This window comes from Strongylocentrotus purpuratus, unplaced genomic scaffold, assembly GCF_000002235.5.
Source record: "Strongylocentrotus purpuratus isolate Spur 01 unplaced genomic scaffold, Spur_5.0 spur5_scaffold_8, whole genome shotgun sequence".
In the NCBI taxonomy this organism is placed as follows: domain Eukaryota; kingdom Metazoa; phylum Echinodermata; class Echinoidea; order Camarodonta; family Strongylocentrotidae; genus Strongylocentrotus; species Strongylocentrotus purpuratus.
This window is the reverse complement of record NW_022145614.1, coordinates 29,793,927-29,815,509: the sequence shown is the minus strand read 5'-3', so window position 1 is coordinate 29,815,509 and position 21,583 is coordinate 29,793,927. Positions and strand designations below refer to the sequence as shown.

General features: G+C 37.9%; 1 protein-coding gene across 1 annotated transcript in view; it reads left to right on the top strand.

Moving 5' to 3' along the window:
• Positions 1-21,583, top strand: part of LOC580566 (SNF-related serine/threonine-protein kinase) — a 33,796-nt gene that overhangs the window by 1,146 nt on the left and 11,067 nt on the right. Inside the window, exons 2-3 of the mRNA XM_030975849.1 lie at positions 18,671-18,877; positions 21,335-21,496. Of these exons, the coding sequence (XP_030831709.1) occupies positions 18,671-18,877; positions 21,335-21,496 (369 nt within the window). The remainder of the gene's footprint in view (positions 1-18,670; positions 18,878-21,334; positions 21,497-21,583) is intronic.

Sequence of the window (21,583 nt, the reverse complement as noted above, 5' to 3'; positions counted from 1 at the left end):
TGATTTGTTGAATACATGTACAGTATTTAAATAATGGGCAGCAGAGGCTAGATTTTGATTTTTTTTTTTACTTGTGACTTTTATTTGGCTCCCCATATGAATTCTCATTTAATTATTTTTTTTTGACATGAAATTATTGAATACATTTAAGAATTTACTTTTGAGTATTCGCGGAGCGCGAGCCTGCATAGGCCTATATCATGCGAGCTAGCTGCGGGGGTCCGCCGGGGACGGCCGTGGCCGGCCTAAACTCAGCCGAGTTCAAAACTCTGTTGCCGATTTGCGCATCTCAGAATCTAAAGTACGTTGTCTCTATACATTGCACGCACGTGTATAGGCCCCGGTTTCCGTGATCTTTAAATATCAAATCGGCAACGGATAGTTTGGTTACTTCGAGCTAGCTTCAGTTTTGTTATGATCAGTGTGTATATATTTTGTGCAGTGCATCATCCTCTCGCGTGCACATCGGGATCGCAATGGGGTAGGGACGGGCGGGCTTGGCCGCCGCGCTGTGGCGGGAGAACTGCGATGTAACGTTAGATTGATAGGTCTAGGTAAGTACGGACGACGTCGCGTTCGTGATCGTAAGGGATTTCGTCGACTGCGGCCGTGTATGTGTGGCACTAATTATATCTTGGACGAAATTAAGGAAATTTTGGATTAGCATTGATTTAGATCTACTTTCTGTGATTTTTGCAAGGTTTATTATAGGAATTATAGCCGGTAAGAAACGAGTGAATAGGCGGCAAGTTTTACCGGTTACCGGCTTTAAACGACAGCCCTGTATTAGTGTCTAGAACACGATTACAACTGTTAACAAAAATAAAAATCTCAAGGGAAATTTCAATCCCCTGTTGTATATCCTGTTGAAATCATGTTAGGATTACGTAGCACATCATTGTCATGTTCGCACATTTCAATAGGCAGGGCTACATACAAACCTTTGTAGTGGGTTACTGGACTAAAATTTTTGTCTACATGTATATGCATTGAGGCCTATGTAGAAATTCTGAAATTTAGGGGTCCAGACGTAGATATTTGGCGCTTAACTGTGAGTGTCAAGCCTGCAGGGGACACACAAGGCTATGGAAATTGCCTTGGGTTGATTTTCTTAAAAGTAGTTGCGATTGTGTTCTAATATTAGTAATTTTTATTTCCCCACCTCTTTAATAGACCTGCATAATATAATAATGTTTATTTAAAGATGCAAGCATAAGTTCAAGGCAAGTGCAAGTAGAGGAGAGAGTGACAGGCGGGGGTGTTATTTAAAAAAAAACAGGTAGTGTGTAACTGGGTAGGATGTGACATACTTTATTTTGAACTTTCAGTTGCGTTTTAAAATATCTACAGCTCGAAGCAATGCGAATGAATGAATGACATTTAATTTCTCAATGGTATATACTTATACTCCCCCACATTTAATTTGACATTTGAATCTCTGCATTCTTGATTTGAAGTTCTTCATACAATGTAGTATTGAAACTAAAATCTGAAATCATGGATGGGACATCAGCCTGTCTGTTACAAACAAAACAGGATGAGAATATATACTGAACTGTATCCAACAAGTTTAATTAAAATTTCCTTTTTACTGCCAGATAAGAACTAAACATTATATTCAGGATAACCATTATAATCAGAAGCAGGAGAGGACATAAAAAGATACATATACATGCCAAAAACAACCACTAGATAACTACCAAGTGTTCCTCTTCCTGAACAAAGTTACAGGGTTGCAGTATTATTGTATGGAAATACCATTAAATATTCATTCCATACTAGATTACATAAAGCATGCACATAGTACACAAATTGATTGGTCTTGTATTTGATTAACATGTTGGCCCACAGAAGCTTTTCCAGGAGAAACTCTATGTATTTCATTTTCATTTTCAGGGTGTACTCATTATGCCAAGTTGTGAATAAGCAGTAATGTCATTAGAGATTTATGATTTTAATTTAGATACGTAACTATATCCGGTATTGCAAATTACCTTGAAGTCATGCCAGCCTTGTATGCTGCCTGCTGCCAGGCAGGGACTAAAATAAATCAGGATTTTTCTGTATCCATTTTGCAGTATCCTTCGGAAAGTGGATGTGTCATGGTACATGTACAGTGTACATGTGTAGTTCATTCACCTGACTTTCAATCTAGGGAATGAGGGTTCGAATCCCACCCCACTCCCCACCAAGGTATTAAATGGGGGTACTCTATAGGATGCAAAAGTCATTATGACTGTCAGTAAAATTGTACCTGACTGGAATGTTCCACAGGGAGTGGAGAATGTGCATACATGTACATTGTGTCAGGCAAGCCTGAATTCACTGACCAGGATAATAATAATATATATATATATGAAGCACTTAAGAGACATCATTGATGTGATAAGTGATATATTAACCTGTAGTAGTTGTGGTAGAGGTAGCAGTAGGTAGTAGTAGTAGTAGTAGTAGTAGTAGTAGTAGTAGTAGTAGTAGTAGTAGTAGTAGTAGTAGTAGTAGTAAATTATGCCTTTAATAGGTTTGAATCTAGTTAAGAAAGACATATGTTGTATATATCACATTGGGTCTTTACTTACAAACTAGTGGGTAACACATGTCTAGTTGGTGTATTTCTATAACTGGAATGATTACTCATATCAAGACAGAAATACACTACCTACGAATGGGGTTAATAGTCTTATGATTCATACATTGTGGGTACCTCCTCCATACGTCAGTCGGACTTGGGGCGTTTGGGTGCGAGCTGACATAGGCTATGACTAGAAACAGATCTTTTAACTTGTCTGAACAGATCTCCTTACCTCTCAAAAGCATTGTTCATACCACTTGGCAAAATGCCTACAAAATACAGAAATGAAAGAAAAGTTTTTCTATTATAAGCATATCAGTCTGTTATGAATACATTAATGGGAAGGTGCGAGGTGCATGTACATGTGTATTTTCTTTTCCAGCTGCATTTTTCAGAGGTAGTTTCCCATATCTGGGGGATGTTTCACAAAGACTAAAATCGACTTTAAGTTGGACTTAACTATGGCAGGCCGTTCATGCCACTAGTTGCGCTCACTATTGATCTCTCAATTATGATCTTTATATAATATTTTTTCTTACAATAAAGAACTATCAACAAATGTAAATTATGTAGATTTGTAACAACGGTTAATATGTCCCTTGTATTGGCAGTAAATGATGAGAAAAAATAGTGATATGAACTGCCTGCCATAGTTAATATAAGTCCAACTTAAAGTTGATCTTAGTCTTTGTGAAACACTCCCCAGGTGTGAAGAGGCTTAACCCTATCACGTTTTTTAATCATGCTCCATACATGTACATGTAAAGTGAGATGCAGCATGGAATGGAAAATGAAATTACATCTTTCTAACCATCTTGTTGTAGAGGAGAATCCTTATGTTAGAAAGTCAAATAGAGACCGGAGAAAAATAAATTTTGCAATGTTTCAAACATGATTATTGTTCAATGCATAATAACTGAAGAAGGCCTAATTAAGGTCTACGGAAATGTGCTTCTGATTCACTTAAATATTATTGAAATATCAACCTGCAAAATGGAGATTTTCAGAAGGCTTGGCTAGACATGTATTTTTAAATAGCTGTTGATGTTCTGATAATTCATATGCCGCATTATTGTTATTTTTTTTGGTGATATGTTGAATCTCTACAAGTGAAACTTTTTATGTCTGAAGAAATGTTTTACCGGGTAATGATCAAAATTTCTGTTCAATTCTGAGCTATTGTATAATCAGCAACTCTTCCATAAATAGAATTTCATCAGATCTGCGTATAAGCACAGAGAATGACAATACAATGGTGGCTGTTAGTGGGTGTTTGTGTCCTTGGGGTTTTCTTTTTGTCATTCTTAGAAAGTGTTTTTTTAATGTCTGCCCGTAGCATGTATTAATCTTGTGGGTGTTCGCTTTGAATTTCTTCATCCAGAGCCATTTAATAGGCTTGGATATTTTCCCTTAAGACATGCTACACATGTTGTCGTATTATATTTGTTTTCTCTGATGATATATTCTCTGTAATATATTCCTTTTTGTGGGGGTTTTCAAATCTATTTAGTACACATATGATGATAATCATGAACTCTTGTCTTTATGTTTTCATCCATAAATGTTATGATGTGAAAGGGACATCTGTTTTAGTTCCTTGTTGCACACCAAGTTCTAAAAAAATGATAATTTATGATAAAAGCTGGTCATGGAACTTTTTAAAAAAAAGTTTTGTCTTCAGTTTTTGCCCTTTTTTTTTTTTTTATAGAATAGAGATAAATTTTTTGACCCTGCTTGTTTCGCCAAATGTTCATTAATGAAATATGTTACCATACAAAGAAAATAATGAAAGGGGGCGGGCTTGAAAGCGAGCTAAATTTATAACAAAAATAATGGAATAGAGCCAAAAGCCCAAATTCTATCAAAAATTAAACTTGACAAAATATGGCTGAAGGCTTTTGTTAAAAAACAGGTTTAACAAAGGAAGTTAATCTAAGTCTAAGTTTTCCTTTTCTTAAACATGATTTTAGACCCAGGTTTGAATTTAAGTGAATTTGTGGAATACAAACCAAAGTGTCAAGTGGAGACAGATGTTTTTTGAAACCCACCTCTATGATACATGGGGCCTTATCGATACTTAGGGGAAAAAGAGATCAAGTGAAAATAGTTGATGTCTTAAAATCCATGAATTTAAATGTGTGTATTTAGAACACAGCGGTGATGGTGAATGTGGCTTCAAATGTATGTTAAAGATGCCATAAAACCTTGCAGCTGAAGATATCCACGAGGTCTGCGGTGGTGCACGGTAGCTCGTGGCTTGGACATCCATCTTGGTGTGACATTTCCACCCGTGTCTCTTCCAAAGATTAGATCCATTGACATTGATGTATTATTCACGTCTTAATGCCTACAAATTAAGAAGACGTACGTGGGAGTGTGTATTGGCCATTAGTGAATAGAACATGGTGAAGATGTAAGATAGGGTGGACTATAAGGCCATGTGAATATCATATATCAAGGGATGTTTCCCACTGCTGAATGTCCAAGTTACTTTATCCCATGAAATATCAGCATATCTTCTGTAGGGAACACCTTCTTGAAAGGCATTGCACACCAAAACATTGCTACATGTATTGTGCATGAGTCCTCTATATTAAATAGGGAATGTCTTTGTAGAGCAGTGAGGCTCTCCTACACACTGGCAATTTTTTCTGAGCAAACCACAACAAATTACGTCAATACCCAACGTCATATCTCCTTTTCTCTCTGCATCAGAAATTCAACCAGAACTGCATCTAAATGGCTTTCATATCGATGTTAGGTCTGAATCATAACAATTTTTGTCTTTATTAAGCGAGGCCCAACTGTCTTCAGTCAATCAAATACAAGATATTTTTGTTCTTTCATATAAAGCTATCTTTTGGTGGATTTTTGTTTTTCAAGTCTGTTTTCTATTAAGTAATTGAATGTTGTGATGTTTCCTTCTTACATGAAATATGGTCATGTATTAAAGCGATTGCCAACATGATGGTGTAAGTGTTTAAAGAACGCCATCTGGTACCACTATGAACTAGATTGTTGTGGTTCGCTGAAAGATAATGCTTGACTTCTGTATGACTTGGACTGTACACTTCTACTTATGATGAAAGCATCTTCTAGTAGGGAGAACAGACCCTGAGGTGGCGATGGCAAACATGTAGGAGGAGTCATCTGGTACCCCAATGTACCAGAGCATTGTGGTTTGCTAGAAGATATCTTCACAGTGTAACTGGGGCCTTATACCTTATTGTTTCAGCATCTTCTAGCAGGGTGAACAGACCCTGAGGCGGCGATGGAAAACATGTAGGAGGAGTCATCTGGTACCACAATGTACCAGAGCATTGTGGTTTGCAAGAAGATATCTTCAGTGTGACTGTGCCTTACTCGTCACGGTTCCATCATCTTCTAGCAGGGTGAACAGACCCTGAGGCGGCGATGGCAAACATGTAAGGGGAGTCATCTGGTACCCCAATATAACCAGAGCATTGTGGTTTGCTAGAAGATATCTTCACAGTGTAACTGGTGCCTTATACCTTATTGTTTCAGCATCTTCTAGCAGGGAGAACAGACCCTGAGGCGATGATGGTGTAGGTGTTTGAAGAAGTCATCCCTACAGACACGCTTCAGCCAAGTCCATTTATCAGCTATCAACTGATTGGTGTTCTTAAAGGCCACAGTAATGGCAAGAGTCACACAAGAAGGAAATGCACTGTATTCCTATTAATCTTATTGATATTCAGGACCTGGGAGCCAGAGTAGTGTTAGCTGATAACATTCTATATAGAGTTAATGCCCTTCTGGCTCAGCTAGAGTAGATTCACACTTAAAAAAGTTGTTTCCTTGAAATTCATATAAAGTTTTATTGTTGAGTCAAGATACATTACAACATTCAAATTGTTATTAGCCTCTGGCATATTCACCTCAAAATATAAACTTATAATTTGGAACATCTTGCTATTTTGATAAAATTAAATCAAAGAAATCAGGCTAGTTGCTTTTTTAATGAGACAAAACAAAAGTGTACAACAGCTCCTATTTAAAGACAACAACACAAAGCTATAGTGGGGTTTTATTAGTACGGTGTCTAGAATATCTTCTTCTTTTTTTCTGGATTTTCTAATGTTGTAGACAGTGAATATTGAATGATATCAAAGTTTTTCAGAAACATGAGGCAGTGTTTGATGATCATTCTTCAAACTTCATACTTCATTTAACTATGAATTTTTCCTCTCCAACTTTACTTGTCAAGCCGTCTTTCTACATTAATGTTTGTCCTTTTCTGGTATTTCAGTTTGTCTTTAGGAGTAGGAATGTGATCCATCAGATTATGAGAATTTGTTATGTACATTTTTCATACCAATATTGTGTTTTGAGTTGAGAAATAAGCAAATATATTTCTATGGCCAGATTCCATGGCTTGTAAGTGTTAAGTTGAACACTGAGATTGTAATGGAAATAGATGACAATGTTAATTATATTCCTTTCAAGATATTAGTGCCTCAAGCAATATCCCTTCCACATAAAACCATTAATAAACATCTGTCCATAAAGCTATTAAACCTTTTTCTGAAGTTTGCATTATACACCGCCTACATGACTGTGTACATAGGAGCTCTGTTTGAATTGCTTGAAGATACGTTATTAAATATTGATCAAGCGATGTTTGCTCATTTAATCTTTAATCGTGCCTGGAATATGTCCCTTGGTATGAAGCTAGAAATTCATCATCCATCTTCTTATATAGAGAATGATTTTAAATCATATGCAAAATAGCTCCTTTTGAATCAGTAATTTTTATGTTTCGCTTACCCTGTAATTCATTATGCCTTATCTTGTGCCTTTATGCTAGACAAGACATTTTATCTATAGTTGTCTGTCTTAAGCTAGATGTTAAATGGGTACCTGGTACGAAATGGACTGTGTGCTGATAACGAATGCTTATTCTATGAAGCTGGGATAATAATATTCAAACCGTTTATATGTACTAAACAAGAACTTATTATTATTATTATTATTATCATCATCATCATCATTATTATAAAGCATGTTTCCTAAATTCCTATCTATCATGGATTATCTTTTATTTGAAGTGATTTTCTTGAGTAGAAAATGTGTTCTGTGTGTTGCAAGACGAACATGCCACTTTGGAGGATGTACCTGCTGCTATTCCCCGATCCATCACTCCTTTCCTGAAAGTCCCGGACTCGTCTCAACGGAGAACACCAGAACATGCAAATTGGTGATGAATGCCTCCACCTGACAGTGGGATCATCGCCCCCGGCAACCTGGCATGTTACCCACTTCCACCAACTTCCCCCATCACTTAACCACCTAGGGTTTCTCTCTTTCTCTCTTTCTCTCTCTTTCATTTTCTTTCTTTCTTTCTCTTTCTTTCTCTATCCCCATGTCTCTCTCTCTCTCTGTCTCTCTCTCCCTCTGTCTCTTCCTCTCTTTCTCCCCCTCCCTCTCTGTCTCCCCCTCCCTCATCTTCCTCTCTCCCTCTTCTTCTCTCCCTCTTCTTCCTCTTCTCCCCTTTCTCTCTCCATCCCTCCCTCTCTCCCCTTCCTCTCTCTCTCTTCACCCCCCTTTTTCTCTCCCTCTCTCCCTTCTCCCCTTTCTCTCTCCATCTCTCCCCCTCTCCCCTTCCCCCTCTCTCTTCACCCCCTTTCTCTCTCCCTTCCCTTTCTCTCTCCCTCCCATTTCTCTCTCCCTTCCCTTTCTCTCTCCCTCCCTCTCTCCCTTCTCCCCCTTCTCCTCTTTCTCTCTCTCTCTCCATCTCTCCCCTCTCCCCATCTCTCCCCTCTCCCCTTCCCCTCTCCCTTCATCCCCTTTCTCTCTCCCCTTCCCATAACCACTTCCTTTCTCTCTCTCTCTCTCCCTCTTTTCCTGTCTCTCACCCCATCCCCCCCCCCCCCCCCCCCCTCCTCTCACTTTGGCACTGTACATGGAACGATGCATCCATCACGAGAGGGGCTATTAATAGTGCGGAGGGAGAAGGTGACATGGATGTGGGAACAAATCTGCTCTCCTCTTGCCGTCCTCACGGAGACACCATCACATTTGGTCGACATTTGCCGGCAATTTGTGTTGGCATAATCGACGGGGAAAGTGGGAATGCTTTCAGCCTGGGTGTGCCCGTGTGTTCGGCTTTTGTATTGAGGAATATAGGCTTGAGGTCGTTGCAGTGCTTGGACGAAGGGGTCAAATGGTTTCAGGGTACTTCTCTAATGCATACAAAGATGGACATGATTAGACTTGAATATGTTAATGTGAAAGGGGGAGAAAGAATCAAATATTAAAGGTAAACATAGTACTTGAAATATGACATTTCAATACAGTATGGGAGACTAGAGAACATGAAACGATTAGAAATCTGCAATCATGTTCTATTTTACATTATTCTATTCCATATTATTGCTGTATAAATGATATTGGTCTCATTTCAATCTTCCTGTATGAAATCAGCACAACACATACATGCAGATGCAAGGGGCAAATTTATATTTTCAATATCTATAAATTCATCAAAACATAGATTCACATTGTTCATGAAATGTATGTAATGTTATAATACATCGTTTTGTATGTGCAGGTCAAATTAACTTGATGTATGGAATACATACAAATGCCACTATATCATTGTGATATATTTTTCATCATAATTTACCTTAAATTAATCCAAATATTCATGAAGAAAATTGGAGATTGGGGAGGGGGAGGGGGTGAGAGTGAGCAACTCCTTTGTAATGAATATACCTCATTTCACATAAATCATGCTATGATCATTCACCGAGACCTCTGAACCTCTGTGCTGCAACTCTATCTGCTGGAGGTGTTCTGAGATTACAATCCCTATGTAATTAAACCAAGGTGCAGATGGACTCATTCATTCATTCATACATACATACCTACATACCTACTTACATACATACATGAGGGGTTCCACATGGAATGTACCTGACGCATGAGTCATCTATCTCTGATATGAATGCATATTACAAGCTTTACCTGTAACTGCAGCAATGCTTGCCTCTGCACCACCATGACACACACACCTACAAATGGAACAAGCCAAAGATAGTCTGAATCCACAGACTCTGATCTCTCAAATTATCATATTTGTAATATCATACACTCAAACCTCTTTCACTTCTATAGAAGCACAAACTGTCAATGAAAATAGTGGCTTTTCTGTTGTTTTTTTCCTTTTTTTCTTTTTCCTTTGAACAGTGCTTTCTTATTGAAACTATTATCAAATTAACCAGTTGATAAAGATTCATAGAGACTATTTCTTGTCCCCCTTTAGTGGACTTTATATGAAAGTTTCACTGTTTATTGCAAATAAAACAGTGTACATGTACTTGACAATGATTAGGGATAAAAGGACTGTCCGAGTGCTGATAAATTGGTATGGAAATGTTACATCGCATTGAAACCAAGTTGGCACAAGTTCATGATTTTTCCAAATTCCTTGATCAGTGAGTTCATAAGGTTTGGAAAAGATTATTGCTAGGTGACCTTGGTAACCATGGTAACCATGTACCTTGCCAAAATAGGCATGGAATTAATGTGAATATAATTGAGGGGATTCACACTCGTTTTGTGGTCGTATTAATTTTGGTCTAATTATTTTTGAATACTCTCAAATTCCTATTGAGTCAGTCAATCGTAAAGTGTAATGTACAGCTGTATGGTGTAAAATGTATATAGTGAAGGAATGAGCATTATATTTAAATATTGAAAACAGATCTGCTCAGAAATGTATGCAGTTATGATTTCAATTTCAATTCATTTATTTCCACAGATTCATAAAAGACAATATAAATTACAATCAATTATAAAAGCATTAAAACAAAAGATGAACCTGCAGAGGGGGTGATAAAAAACCACAGAGGTTTATCAGGGATCATCCCTTGCTTAAAATTAGAATATTAAAATTACAATTATACCAAAATTAAATTAAACACATACAAAAATACATATATATATATATATATTACAAGCAAATCTATGTATAGGGTGATGGTACCAATAACTACAATATTTAGAGGGAATGAATGATATGAAAAGAAAAATAGTGAGAAAAATTTGGTTATTAATGCAAGCAAAAGATCTTTTTACGCGAAAGAGAAAAAATAATGCAATGCCAACAGAGTCATAAGGCTTCAGAGATGCTTAAAAAGCATTCTTGTTTGTTTCTTCTTCTTCTCCCTGCTGGATGCTTGAGAACATTAGGAATATCATGTCAACATTGGTCTCTATTTAAAGACGGTTCTTTCAGCCGTGTAAGATTATCCGCCGCAAAGAGTGCAGCTTTCCATTTGCAATTACCGCTCAGTCGTATCGTTGCTTGGAGCTAGTGCTGGTATTTAACAATTCATCAGCTTCTCTTTCATAATTCACTGTGAAACACAGGAGCTAGAATACCAGGCTTTGCATCCTGTACGTTGATCGTTTGGCATTTATCTTGATACGTCTAGAGGCAGGTGATGCTTGGGGCAGTTTTCCTAACAAAAACTTTGTCCGTCCACTGAGAATTCTAATTTTGGTTTGATGTTTTTGCATGCATGTTTTTCATTTATGATAGTGCTTTCTTTTCCTTGTAGTTTACTCCAACTATTTACAAGCCTCAGTTTCATCTGAATAGACTTTTTTCAAAGAAATTCATAAAATAAATACAACAAATAAAATTTTGTCCACTCTTGATTGTTATTCGAAAGCTGAAAGATAAACATTTGACAAACAGTATTTTTTACATGCACAACAATTTATTAATTTTCTGGAAGCATTTTGCTATGTTCTTTAGCTGTGTAATAATGCATCGCAGGACTGCCAATTACGATACCAGCTGTAAATATTTTAAAGAGAAGATCCTAATGGTCGTTAACGTTTATATATTAAAGTGATGACTTTTAATATAAAAATGAGAATAATGCTTCATTAAAAAAGAAAATTCCTTGTTATATATCAGGTTGTCATGACAAACATGCTAGTCTCCACTCTCCAGTTCATTTTCTGGTGTAACTTTATACCTTAATTATGTGCATACTCTGGCTGTAGAAATGAAATGGGGTTAATTGCCACTCTTAAAGGCATCGTTTATCAATGTTAAATCTGAGACGCATGGCCCTACGTATTATCAGTGTCTGTGATATGGTGTAATATTGGAGCCCTATAAAACATTGCGCTTCAAAATGATCATGAAGTGCCTCAAAAAGTAAAAAAATCTTTGAATGACCATTTTTACCATACTCATTTTCCCCAATAGACTGTAGTGTTATAAAAACCAATAGGAAAACAGAACTATTTCCAATCATAAATATCTTGATAATCAGACAGGCAATCAGCTTGTAAATGTCATGGGGGCTCCTGACTGACCTAAAGGTTTATAATTATCATTGCAGCATGAGCTAAATCCTGGATTTTATTTCAGCATCAGAGACAATGTTACAGAGTAACTTTAACTTTAACTATCATCATTTCAATTGGAAGTTTTATCTGACGGATGAACAGCTGAGTGAGCTGACTATAATAAATACACAAACTTGATGTTGATATTCACGTGCCATTATAATGCATTTCCTGTTTGACCTAATTTATATTACCCTATATCTATATATTCTAAAGAAAAAGTTTCATCTACATGTACTTAAGACTCAATGGTTATCATGTTCAACTTTTCCAAATTCAATTTTCGCTATGTTGTATCCAGTTATAACTGTTAATGTTCGTTTTCAGTCACAACATTTGCAATAACATATTGGAAAGCTGTAGATGATATTGTACATAATTGATTTGACATGACAGGGGTCATGTTTATGTGCTTATGATAACTCGCGGTAGGGTTAGGAATAATACACGCATGTTTTCTCTCCCTCCCCATGCCCTCCGTGCCAGACAATTAAGAGATATTTATGAGAGGCAGGCAGGCAGGCCTCACTAGCGTGGAGAGTATCACGTCTCTGCAATACAAATTAAATCAGGCTCGGGTGTCCATCATTACAGACTCGCACGAATCCTCCAGAGTCTTCCTATCAGCACAATAGATTTCCATCCTTAACACGCATCCCCAGCCTCCTCACACTCTAATACCAAAGGTTAATTGTGAAGCCGGCCGGCCGGCAAGCTCTGTATGTCTTCCTGTTTATTGTAAGGACAGCACCTGAACGATTAGTCTATGCCTCAGTGTTTTCTTAAGATTTGTTATATTTCCATAGAGGCCTGTAGGCATATTTGATAGGGAGTGTATTGCAAAAGGTTGATATTCAGTTAACCATGATTGCAGCATTGCTTTAGAACTTAGGTGTGAGATTCATGGCAGAAATTGCATTGTTTTCTAAAAATTCATTGATTTTTATAATAAACATGACACATATATTGTCTCCAAAGAGACAAATAAACAATTTTTTGTAAATTAATATTGGTAGACTTATTGCTCTTCAGGCTCTCAAGAGAAGATAAAATAATATTGATCACACTCACATTAGGCATGAAAGGAACGGTCATTTACCACTTCATCAATTATTTATTGTGACGTGATGTGCATTTTACGCACACAAGCATCTGGTTAGAGAAAGGAGATACCAGCAATAACTCCTTGCAGTGCTCGCTATGATATGTGTGTATTCAGAGGATGAAAAGTGTTTTTGAATTGAATCTGAATGACGTAGATATATCGTCATATCAATTCGGACATGGCATGATCTATTTTAGTATAACAAAAGTGCCTGTTTGTGAAGGTATAGTGTTATATACGTGTCAGTTTGGGATCTATTTTTGTGTATACTGCTATGCAGCTGCACGGCTGAACTGTCATATCTCTCATTGTAATACATGCATGGAGCATGTGCATGTAGATTCATATTAGTATTCTTGTTTGCTTGTATGGGATGATGCTGTGGGAGGGTGGGAGAGGGAGAAAGAGAGAGAGAGAGAGAGGGGGAGAAAAATATGTTATTAGTGTCGGACATGGAGAAGTGATGGGAGTGGGATAGATGGAGGACAGATGGAGAGGGAGAGCGAGAGAGAGAGAGAGAAAGGGAGAGAGAGAGGTAGGAAGGGGGAGGTAGGAAGGGAGGAAGGGAAAGAAATGGGAGAGGAGATGGGAAAAGACAGAGTTAGATGAAGAGAGAGAGAGAGGTAGGGAGGGAGGAATGGAAAGAAATTGGAGAGGAGAGGGAAACAGACAGAGTTAGATGAAGAGAGAGAGAGAGAGAGAGGTAGGGAGGGAGGAATGGAAAGAAATTGAAGAGGGGATGGAAACGGACAAAGAAGAGAGAGAGAGAGAGAGAAGGAGAGAAAGAGAGAGGGGGGAGGGAGAGATAATTCAAGAGAAGAAAAAAAATTTGATATGAAATATCTTTGTGTGCTGAGAACCAGAACATTGTTAACCAACTCTTGTTCATGTAGATCAACATTTAAAACGTTTAAAGCGTCCTTCTGGCCTTCACAGACGATTTGTCTTTGATAGAAAGCTGAGAACCAGAACATTGTTAACCAACTCTTGTTCATGTAGATCAACATTTAAAACGTTTAAAGCATCCTTCTGGCCTTCACAGACGATTTGTCTTTGATAGAAAGTTACATTACTACAGCATTTATAGCTCACATCACTATTATGTTTGTAGAAGGTCACATGAATTTCCAATGAGCCATTACTCTTTGAAAGTGCAACAAGTGTGGGATGATAATGTGTGAAGTTGTGGCATCAATTCCATTTATTTCTCATGCATGGTTAATCTGGATGAGTATTAATAGTCCATCGATACTTCTCCCGCAGTCCCCTTGGTATGTCTCCATCCTAGCTCATCACCATTTTCATCACCCACATAAAGTGGTTGCAACCTCAAAGAGAACTGGTCTTAGAAATGTCATCATTACCAAACCAAAGATATTACTGTATCTTGGTCATGGTCATTCAGTGAATCTTGCTTTTATAGCAACCACCTGCATAGAAAGACCACCTGTCTATAGAGACTACACTTTCTGTTTCCTGTGAATAGTATTTTTTAATTGAAATGTTTACTAAAGGAACCAATTGTTGTCTCCCTTGAATTGTCTTTAAAAAAGGTAATACAAAGTTTTGGTATGGGCCGGGGTCATGAATTTGATTCAAATGAACATATTGAAAGCATATGCGATCCTACAATATTCAATGATCGTTTTCGCGGTTGAAATAGAGCCTAAAGTGATGAAATTGTGAATAAAAAACTCTTATATTGTAAACATGGGTGTCGATCCCGGGGGGGATGGGGGGGATATATCCCCCCCAATATTTCAGGTGGGGGGGATGGCCTGTACAATCATCCCCCCCAATAATTCACCATACAAAATTTTAAAAAATGAAGAAAAAAATTAATGAAGAGAGCACAATGAGAGTAGTTAATGGTTATTACTCGCAAGATGACCATCAATATACACATTTTGCTATATCATTTTCATAATACATACGTAAATGAGACAACCGTACATGGATATGAGACAAGGATAAATTGAATTCTCGCTCATACGGCTTCATCAGGAATTGATGAATGTATTCAATTTATTCAATCAACAGCAACATAAAAATGCAATGCGCCAAATGCAAAGCCGCAGCGTTTAAAAGCAACAAGCTAATTAGCTAAATGTATAAAGCGCGAAGCGCAAAAGTGCAAAAAAGAAGTACAGAGTGGGAGAAAGAGATAATGAGAGACAGAGAGGATACACGTGCGTAGCCAGGGGGGCGGTGGGGCGGTCGTCCCCCCCAAAAAAAAAACCGCCGGCCAAAAAAGAGATAGAGAGAAAGAAGAAAGGAAGAGGACGTAGGAAGAAAAGGGATTAAGAGTTGGAAACGGTACAACGAATCGTCTTCTTTCTCTAATAATGTAATGAAACCTCAAAGCTTCAGCGCTACGCGCGGGAAGGGGGGAGGGAATGAATTAAGACAAGGATTAAGAGTCGAGAACGGTACAACGAATCGTCTTCTTTCTCTAATAATTTAAAGAAACGTCAAAAGAAACTGAATTTAGACAAGGATTAAGAGTCGAGAACGGTACAACGAATCGTCTTCTTTCTCCAATAATTTAATGAAATGTCAAAGCTTCCGCGCTTCGCGCGTGAATGGGGGGGGGGGGGAGTACTGAATTCAGACAAGGATTAAGAGTCCAAAATGGTACAACGAATCGTCTTCTTTCTTTAATAATTTAATGAAACGTCAGGGCTTCCGCGCTACGCGCGGAGGAAGGGGAACTTGATTCAAACAAGGATTAAGAGTCGAGAACGGTACAACGAATTGGCTACTTTCTCTAATAATTTAGTGAAACATTAAAGCTTCCGCGCTTCGCGTGACGGGGGAAAACTCCCTCCCTGCACCCATCCCCCTAGGGAGCGCGCTTTGCGTGCTCACTACCGCCCCCTAAAATAAAATCCTCGCTACGCGCTTGAGAGGATAATAACCCAGGTAGCAAGCCCATATTCTCTGAAATGTTATCTTTATTGAGGGTGACTTGAAAAAGTTAATAACTTGGAAGGGAGGGGTGCAACCCGCTTCACACGCTTCTACCTCATGGTTGCTTTGATCCATTGCCGAAAATATTTTGGCACCTATCATCCCCCCCAACCACAGATACAAATCGACACCGTTGATTGTAAAGCTCCCTCTCAAGATTGATATTACTTTAGCTTCAAAACAATGTTTTTTGACTAAAATTGACCGACTTTCTATTCCAGTTTGGAAATTATATATCAGAACTGCATATTCCAAGATTTTCATTGTCGCAGCTACCATTGTATGACCGTAGGAGTATTTGAAATTTATCAGGAGCACCGATAAATTTGATTATTTAAATTTCTCGAAAGCAGAATGTTATAGGGGCTAAATTTTCTAGTGCTTATAATACATCCACAGGGGCATCCAAATATATCAACATTTTAAAGAATTAATATCCATCCAATTTTTAAAATTTCCCCAACCTTTGCATTACCTTTAATATGACGTTTCACTAAATGTATCACCACCTTCTACTGCCCATGACAGTTTCTACAATCTCCTAGAAGGCACTTCAAATAAAATATAATTGGAATCAATCATTGCAACACAAAACTGATGAATGGAAATTGGATTGGTAGAGCAGAAAAACAGCCTTGCGGCCGAAAGCAGTTTTTTTTCTTCAAATCACCATATTGAAAGAAATAAAATAACCAACCAACAAACCCACACTGCTTCAGTCACTCTTCAGATTCATCAATAGCCCAGAGGTTGTATGTAGGAGGCATTAATAAGCTATTGGTTGTGATTTGAATGTCATCAAATGCCATATTTTGCATTGGATAATTTGAATTCTCAATGAAGCTCAAGAACGGTTCTTGTTGGGTTGTATTTATAGTAAAGGCCATGCGGTTACTCCTACATGGGAGAATCACGCCCCCGTTTAATTGGAGATGTACCGAGGTTTATGGGGGAGGAATTTAAGACAGGGCAGAAAAGGTTAGGTCATGGATTTAGGTTCCCAAGTTATTGGGATATTTCATGGATCTCAACATCGTAATTGCTTCTTAAGAGCTTTGTAAATTTTAGGAGAATATACGTTTTTAATATATCACTAATAGTTATTCAGAATATCTATACCAAATGATGCAATTGCTATATACTCCTTTCTGTTATCAATGAAACACCATTTATGCTTTTGCTTATGATTATCCTTTTTTAAAGATATATTTTCGTTTTTTATCTAGTAAATATAATGGTATAATATCGGGATTGTGCACCGGTATGGCATATATGAAATAGAAAGAAAGAATGATACGGTTGAAAAGTTTACCTGAGGCAGTAAAATATTTACATCTAACAGAGAAAATACTTGAAACGTTCATTTTTCAGAACGTAAGGCTATCAAAACATAAGCTGCGTAGACATATCTCAATACAAAAGAAAGAAAATGGTGACAATCAGACAAAATCTCAGCTGATAAATACATGTAGTACATTAACATCTAAGGTAGATCATCATGATAATGTGTGTTGTGTTATTCCTTGACTTTGTAAAAACAAAGATGCTTTTAGTTCTGAGTAGAGTACCCGAGGTGATAGGTCATAACATGTTTTTGTAAAGTGGCATTCATAGTAGTAGTAGTACATTAGCTCAGATGTGAAAAAGATGCCCTTTCTGGGCCCATCACAGTGTAAACAAGTAGAGGGAGCTTCTATTTACTTCCCGATATCAATTTTATTTTTTTCTACAGTGCATTCAGACATGAAAATAATGAAAATTTCACTCATTTCTGTGCATCCGCCAAATTCATGTCAATGGCGTGGCGCAGTGAAAAAAATACACTGGGCTCAGGGCGAAGTAGCCCCCAAAATGCCCAAAAGAGCCCCCAAAATTTGCATAGAGTTCGATGCAAACAAAATTAATGAGTGTTATTTTCATGCAAGCAAGCTTGAAAAGTAGCCCCGAAATTTTTTTAAGTATTTTTTTTCCCTGGCGTGGCGGCTTGTATAAGTGGTCACAACTACTCAGCAAATATCCTCTACTTTCATTTGTATCCAGACTAAATGCTACTAGAAAATCAGAACATTCCTGCCAGTGTGGCCATGCCTACCATCTCTGCACTGATGCATGCACGCATCTGTTGTTTACCATACCTTTCAGCCACGAGCATAATATTGGAGGGGCAGAACAGATGTGTACTTTATTTCCACGCTGAATGCTCCCCTGATTCTTCGACATCTAACTTAGATAGCATGTGTGTACATTGATTAAATGTTCAAATTAAACGACTAGCTCGATTGTTACCAATCTTGATTCTTGATTATCTTCTTGTACACCATTCTGGATGGGTGGAGCCAGAAGGGTGTCCCTTCATATGTTTTGACACACAATCAATGTCCCTCCGGTTCTGGGCAGATGAATTGTCTTCATTATCATCAATGTTATCATCCTATGTATTATCTTATCCTCAATTAAGATTTCAAATTTTTTATTTACTCTTTTATGTTTCTTTTACTTTTAGATTTACTAGATTCTTGGGCAGCTAGTGTTTATGAAATATGCATAGAGTGATGTTACATGCAATGTTAAATCACATATATTTAAAAATTACGTGTCAATATTACCTCTTCTCTATGTCTCTTTCTGTGCAGTTTGATAACACGAATGCTGGTACGCGATCCGGCGAGCCGCGTGACGCTGAAGGAGATCGAGAACGACGCCTGGCTCCAGCAAGGAAGGAGAACAAGGAGACCCTCGGATCCAGTCATCACCAGGGAGCAGATCTCAGAACAGCTCCATGATAGCATCATGGACATCATGCTCAACGGCAAGATGGCCGAGAGGACAGCCATATTAGAGTGAGTACTTCACGATCCTCTTTCATAAAACTTGTCAACAATAAGATTTGGCTAGCTTCTGTAATTGTAGCATTTGATTGGCTGGGAGCGAATTTGTTGTAAATTTGTGGCAGCTGTAATTGAAAGAAAGTTATATTCAGCAGGGCACTGATGTATACCCAGAAGCCCGAATTCACAAAGGAGGTTTAACCCATGGTTTAAACCCTCATTTACATCAGCCATGGTGTAAAAATAAGCGCAAATCAATTGGACCTCTGACCGTGTCACGCCTATTTTGCGCTAATTTGAGACCATGGGTTATGTAAATGAAGATTTAAACCATGGGTGAAGTTTAAACCTCCTTTGTGAATTTGGGCCATAGAGGTGTCAGGATCTAGTGTATAAGCCATGAAACTGTGGATCAGATTGTTTTCATTTCTAGTCACTGCTATTTCACAAATGTCCTTTGCATAGACATTACTCTACATTTGCCACACTGCAGACTGAGTAATCTTGAGCTCCTACTTGGATTATTAAGTATGTCTTGTAAAAAAATAGACATAGTCTGGGACTAAGCAGCATGAAAAGCATATAAAATAAACAAACCTTTTTGAGCATGACAATTACATGTTGATACAAACAGAGCCTTGAGAAATCATTATGAAAAGGAAGGATAAAACTGAATCAACATTGAATGGGGGTATTAAAGATGATTTAGAAGTCATAGTGCCCAGTTTTAAGTCCATTCTGCTATGTTTTGTTGACAAAATCTCTGAAAGTAGGTGAAATGCGATGTAGAACATGCAACACCTCTTTCCAACATGACAATCACATTCCCCTCCAAGCAGAATCACCTTGAGTAATTGCTTAGATTCCCAGCAGAATATATTAGTTAGGATTCTTAAACCAAGGCCGGATAGGAGTCTTACAGGGGATTGAGGTTTTTGAGAGAGAGCAATGGTAGGCTTTTATCCCCAGTCTTAACTTTTCAGAGGCTTTGAAAGAAAATAGATGAGGTTTGGCAATATGCAACATGAAATGATTATACCCAAACAGAATACATGTATTTTTTAACATGACAATATTACCCACCCCCTCCCTTATCATGCAGGAAAACACAACATATACCATCAATGAAGAAATCTTCAAGAACATTCAATCATATTTATCCCCCAGTCCGATGAGCTTTGAGCAATTGCTTCGACTCCCTGAAGTATACAGCGGATATTTTTAGAAGTTGGATCAAGATTGGATGGTGTCTTAGAGGGGATCTAGATGTTCAAGTAAACAGTCTGAGTTTCTATCCTCACTCAGCTTTTGTAAAATTCTTGGAAATAAACAAATAATGTGATGTAATTCTATTCTGGAGGAATCTTTGCTGGACATTATAATCCTGTACCCCCCCCCCTCCCCCTGCACGATGAGTCTGCCCTTGAGCAAAACCTCAGATTCCCTTAAGTATCGACCCAATGGTTCGGATTGGATAAAGATTAGATATGATTCTTGGAGGAAAGCTTGGTGTAAGAAAGATTGATCTTGAGTTCCTGTCCTCAATCAGGCCTCGTAAAAATCTTTGAAACATAAGAGAAGATATTCAGGAATACACAATGTGTACAATGAAGGATCCTTCAACAACAACTTGGCAATCACATTTATCCCCCAGTTCGATGAGCAATTGCTTAGATTCCCTGATAAATATGTCACAGATTGGAAGCATTGCATCAAGATTGGATGGGAGTCTTAGTGGGGATCTAGGTGTTAGAGCAAGCAATCTTAAACTCCCATCGTCGTCGTTAGTAAGCCTTGATGGATTCCCTTCAATCTCCACTCGTGATTGCCCATCTTCATAACCTATTATTAGCGATGGCAAGACAATTCAGGAGGATGTGGATAACGATATTTATAACTTTTTGTATCTCTGCATCCGCTTCCGAAGAAGTACTGAATAATCAACATTGTTTGGTGTTTGACTAATATTTTTGTGAGATTTACTCCTCCAAGCTACATGTATCTTACATTAATACCTGTCCCGAGGACCTCTTTAAAAATAAGTATAATAATAAGAATATTCAGTTCTTGTATAGCGCATAATGCATTATGAAATAACATCTCTGTGCGCTTCCAAACAGCTTTGGAAATAATTACCCTAGCTTTAGCTAGGTATTATTATTGGTAAATTTGAAAAATGAAATGTGGAACCTTACAGATGTAAGTTACATTTTATCAGCACTTTTCTCTCTCCAGTCTCCTAACATTTCTTTTAGGCAGTATCATGTAATAGGCACTCATCTATATTAGTAGCCCTGAAACTTTTCAAAAATATGTCCAAATCTCTGACCACCACATCCTCACAATTCAGTTCATTCCATCTGTGGTATACGTGTGTCATATAGTGTTATAGGGTTAGAGTGGTCATGGGATATGATAAATGAATCAACCATTAATGCATGCTTTTCATCTGGCCACTTCCATCTTTAGGTCTGTAGAGAAGGACTGCTATGACCATCTGTCTGCGACCTACTTCCTGCTGGCAGAGCGCAAGCTGAAGAAGCAGAAAGAAGAGAGACTCAAGTTCTCGGCCAGCGACCTCAGGAAGGCCATGGTCTCTGGCAAACCCAACCAAGGTGCAGGAGGTCCAAGGTAAGGGGTCATCCACAATCCTTAGGTTCCTGAAAGAGTGCTTGGGTCCTCTGTGCTTGAGCTCTTGCATAAGTATAAGTATGTGAT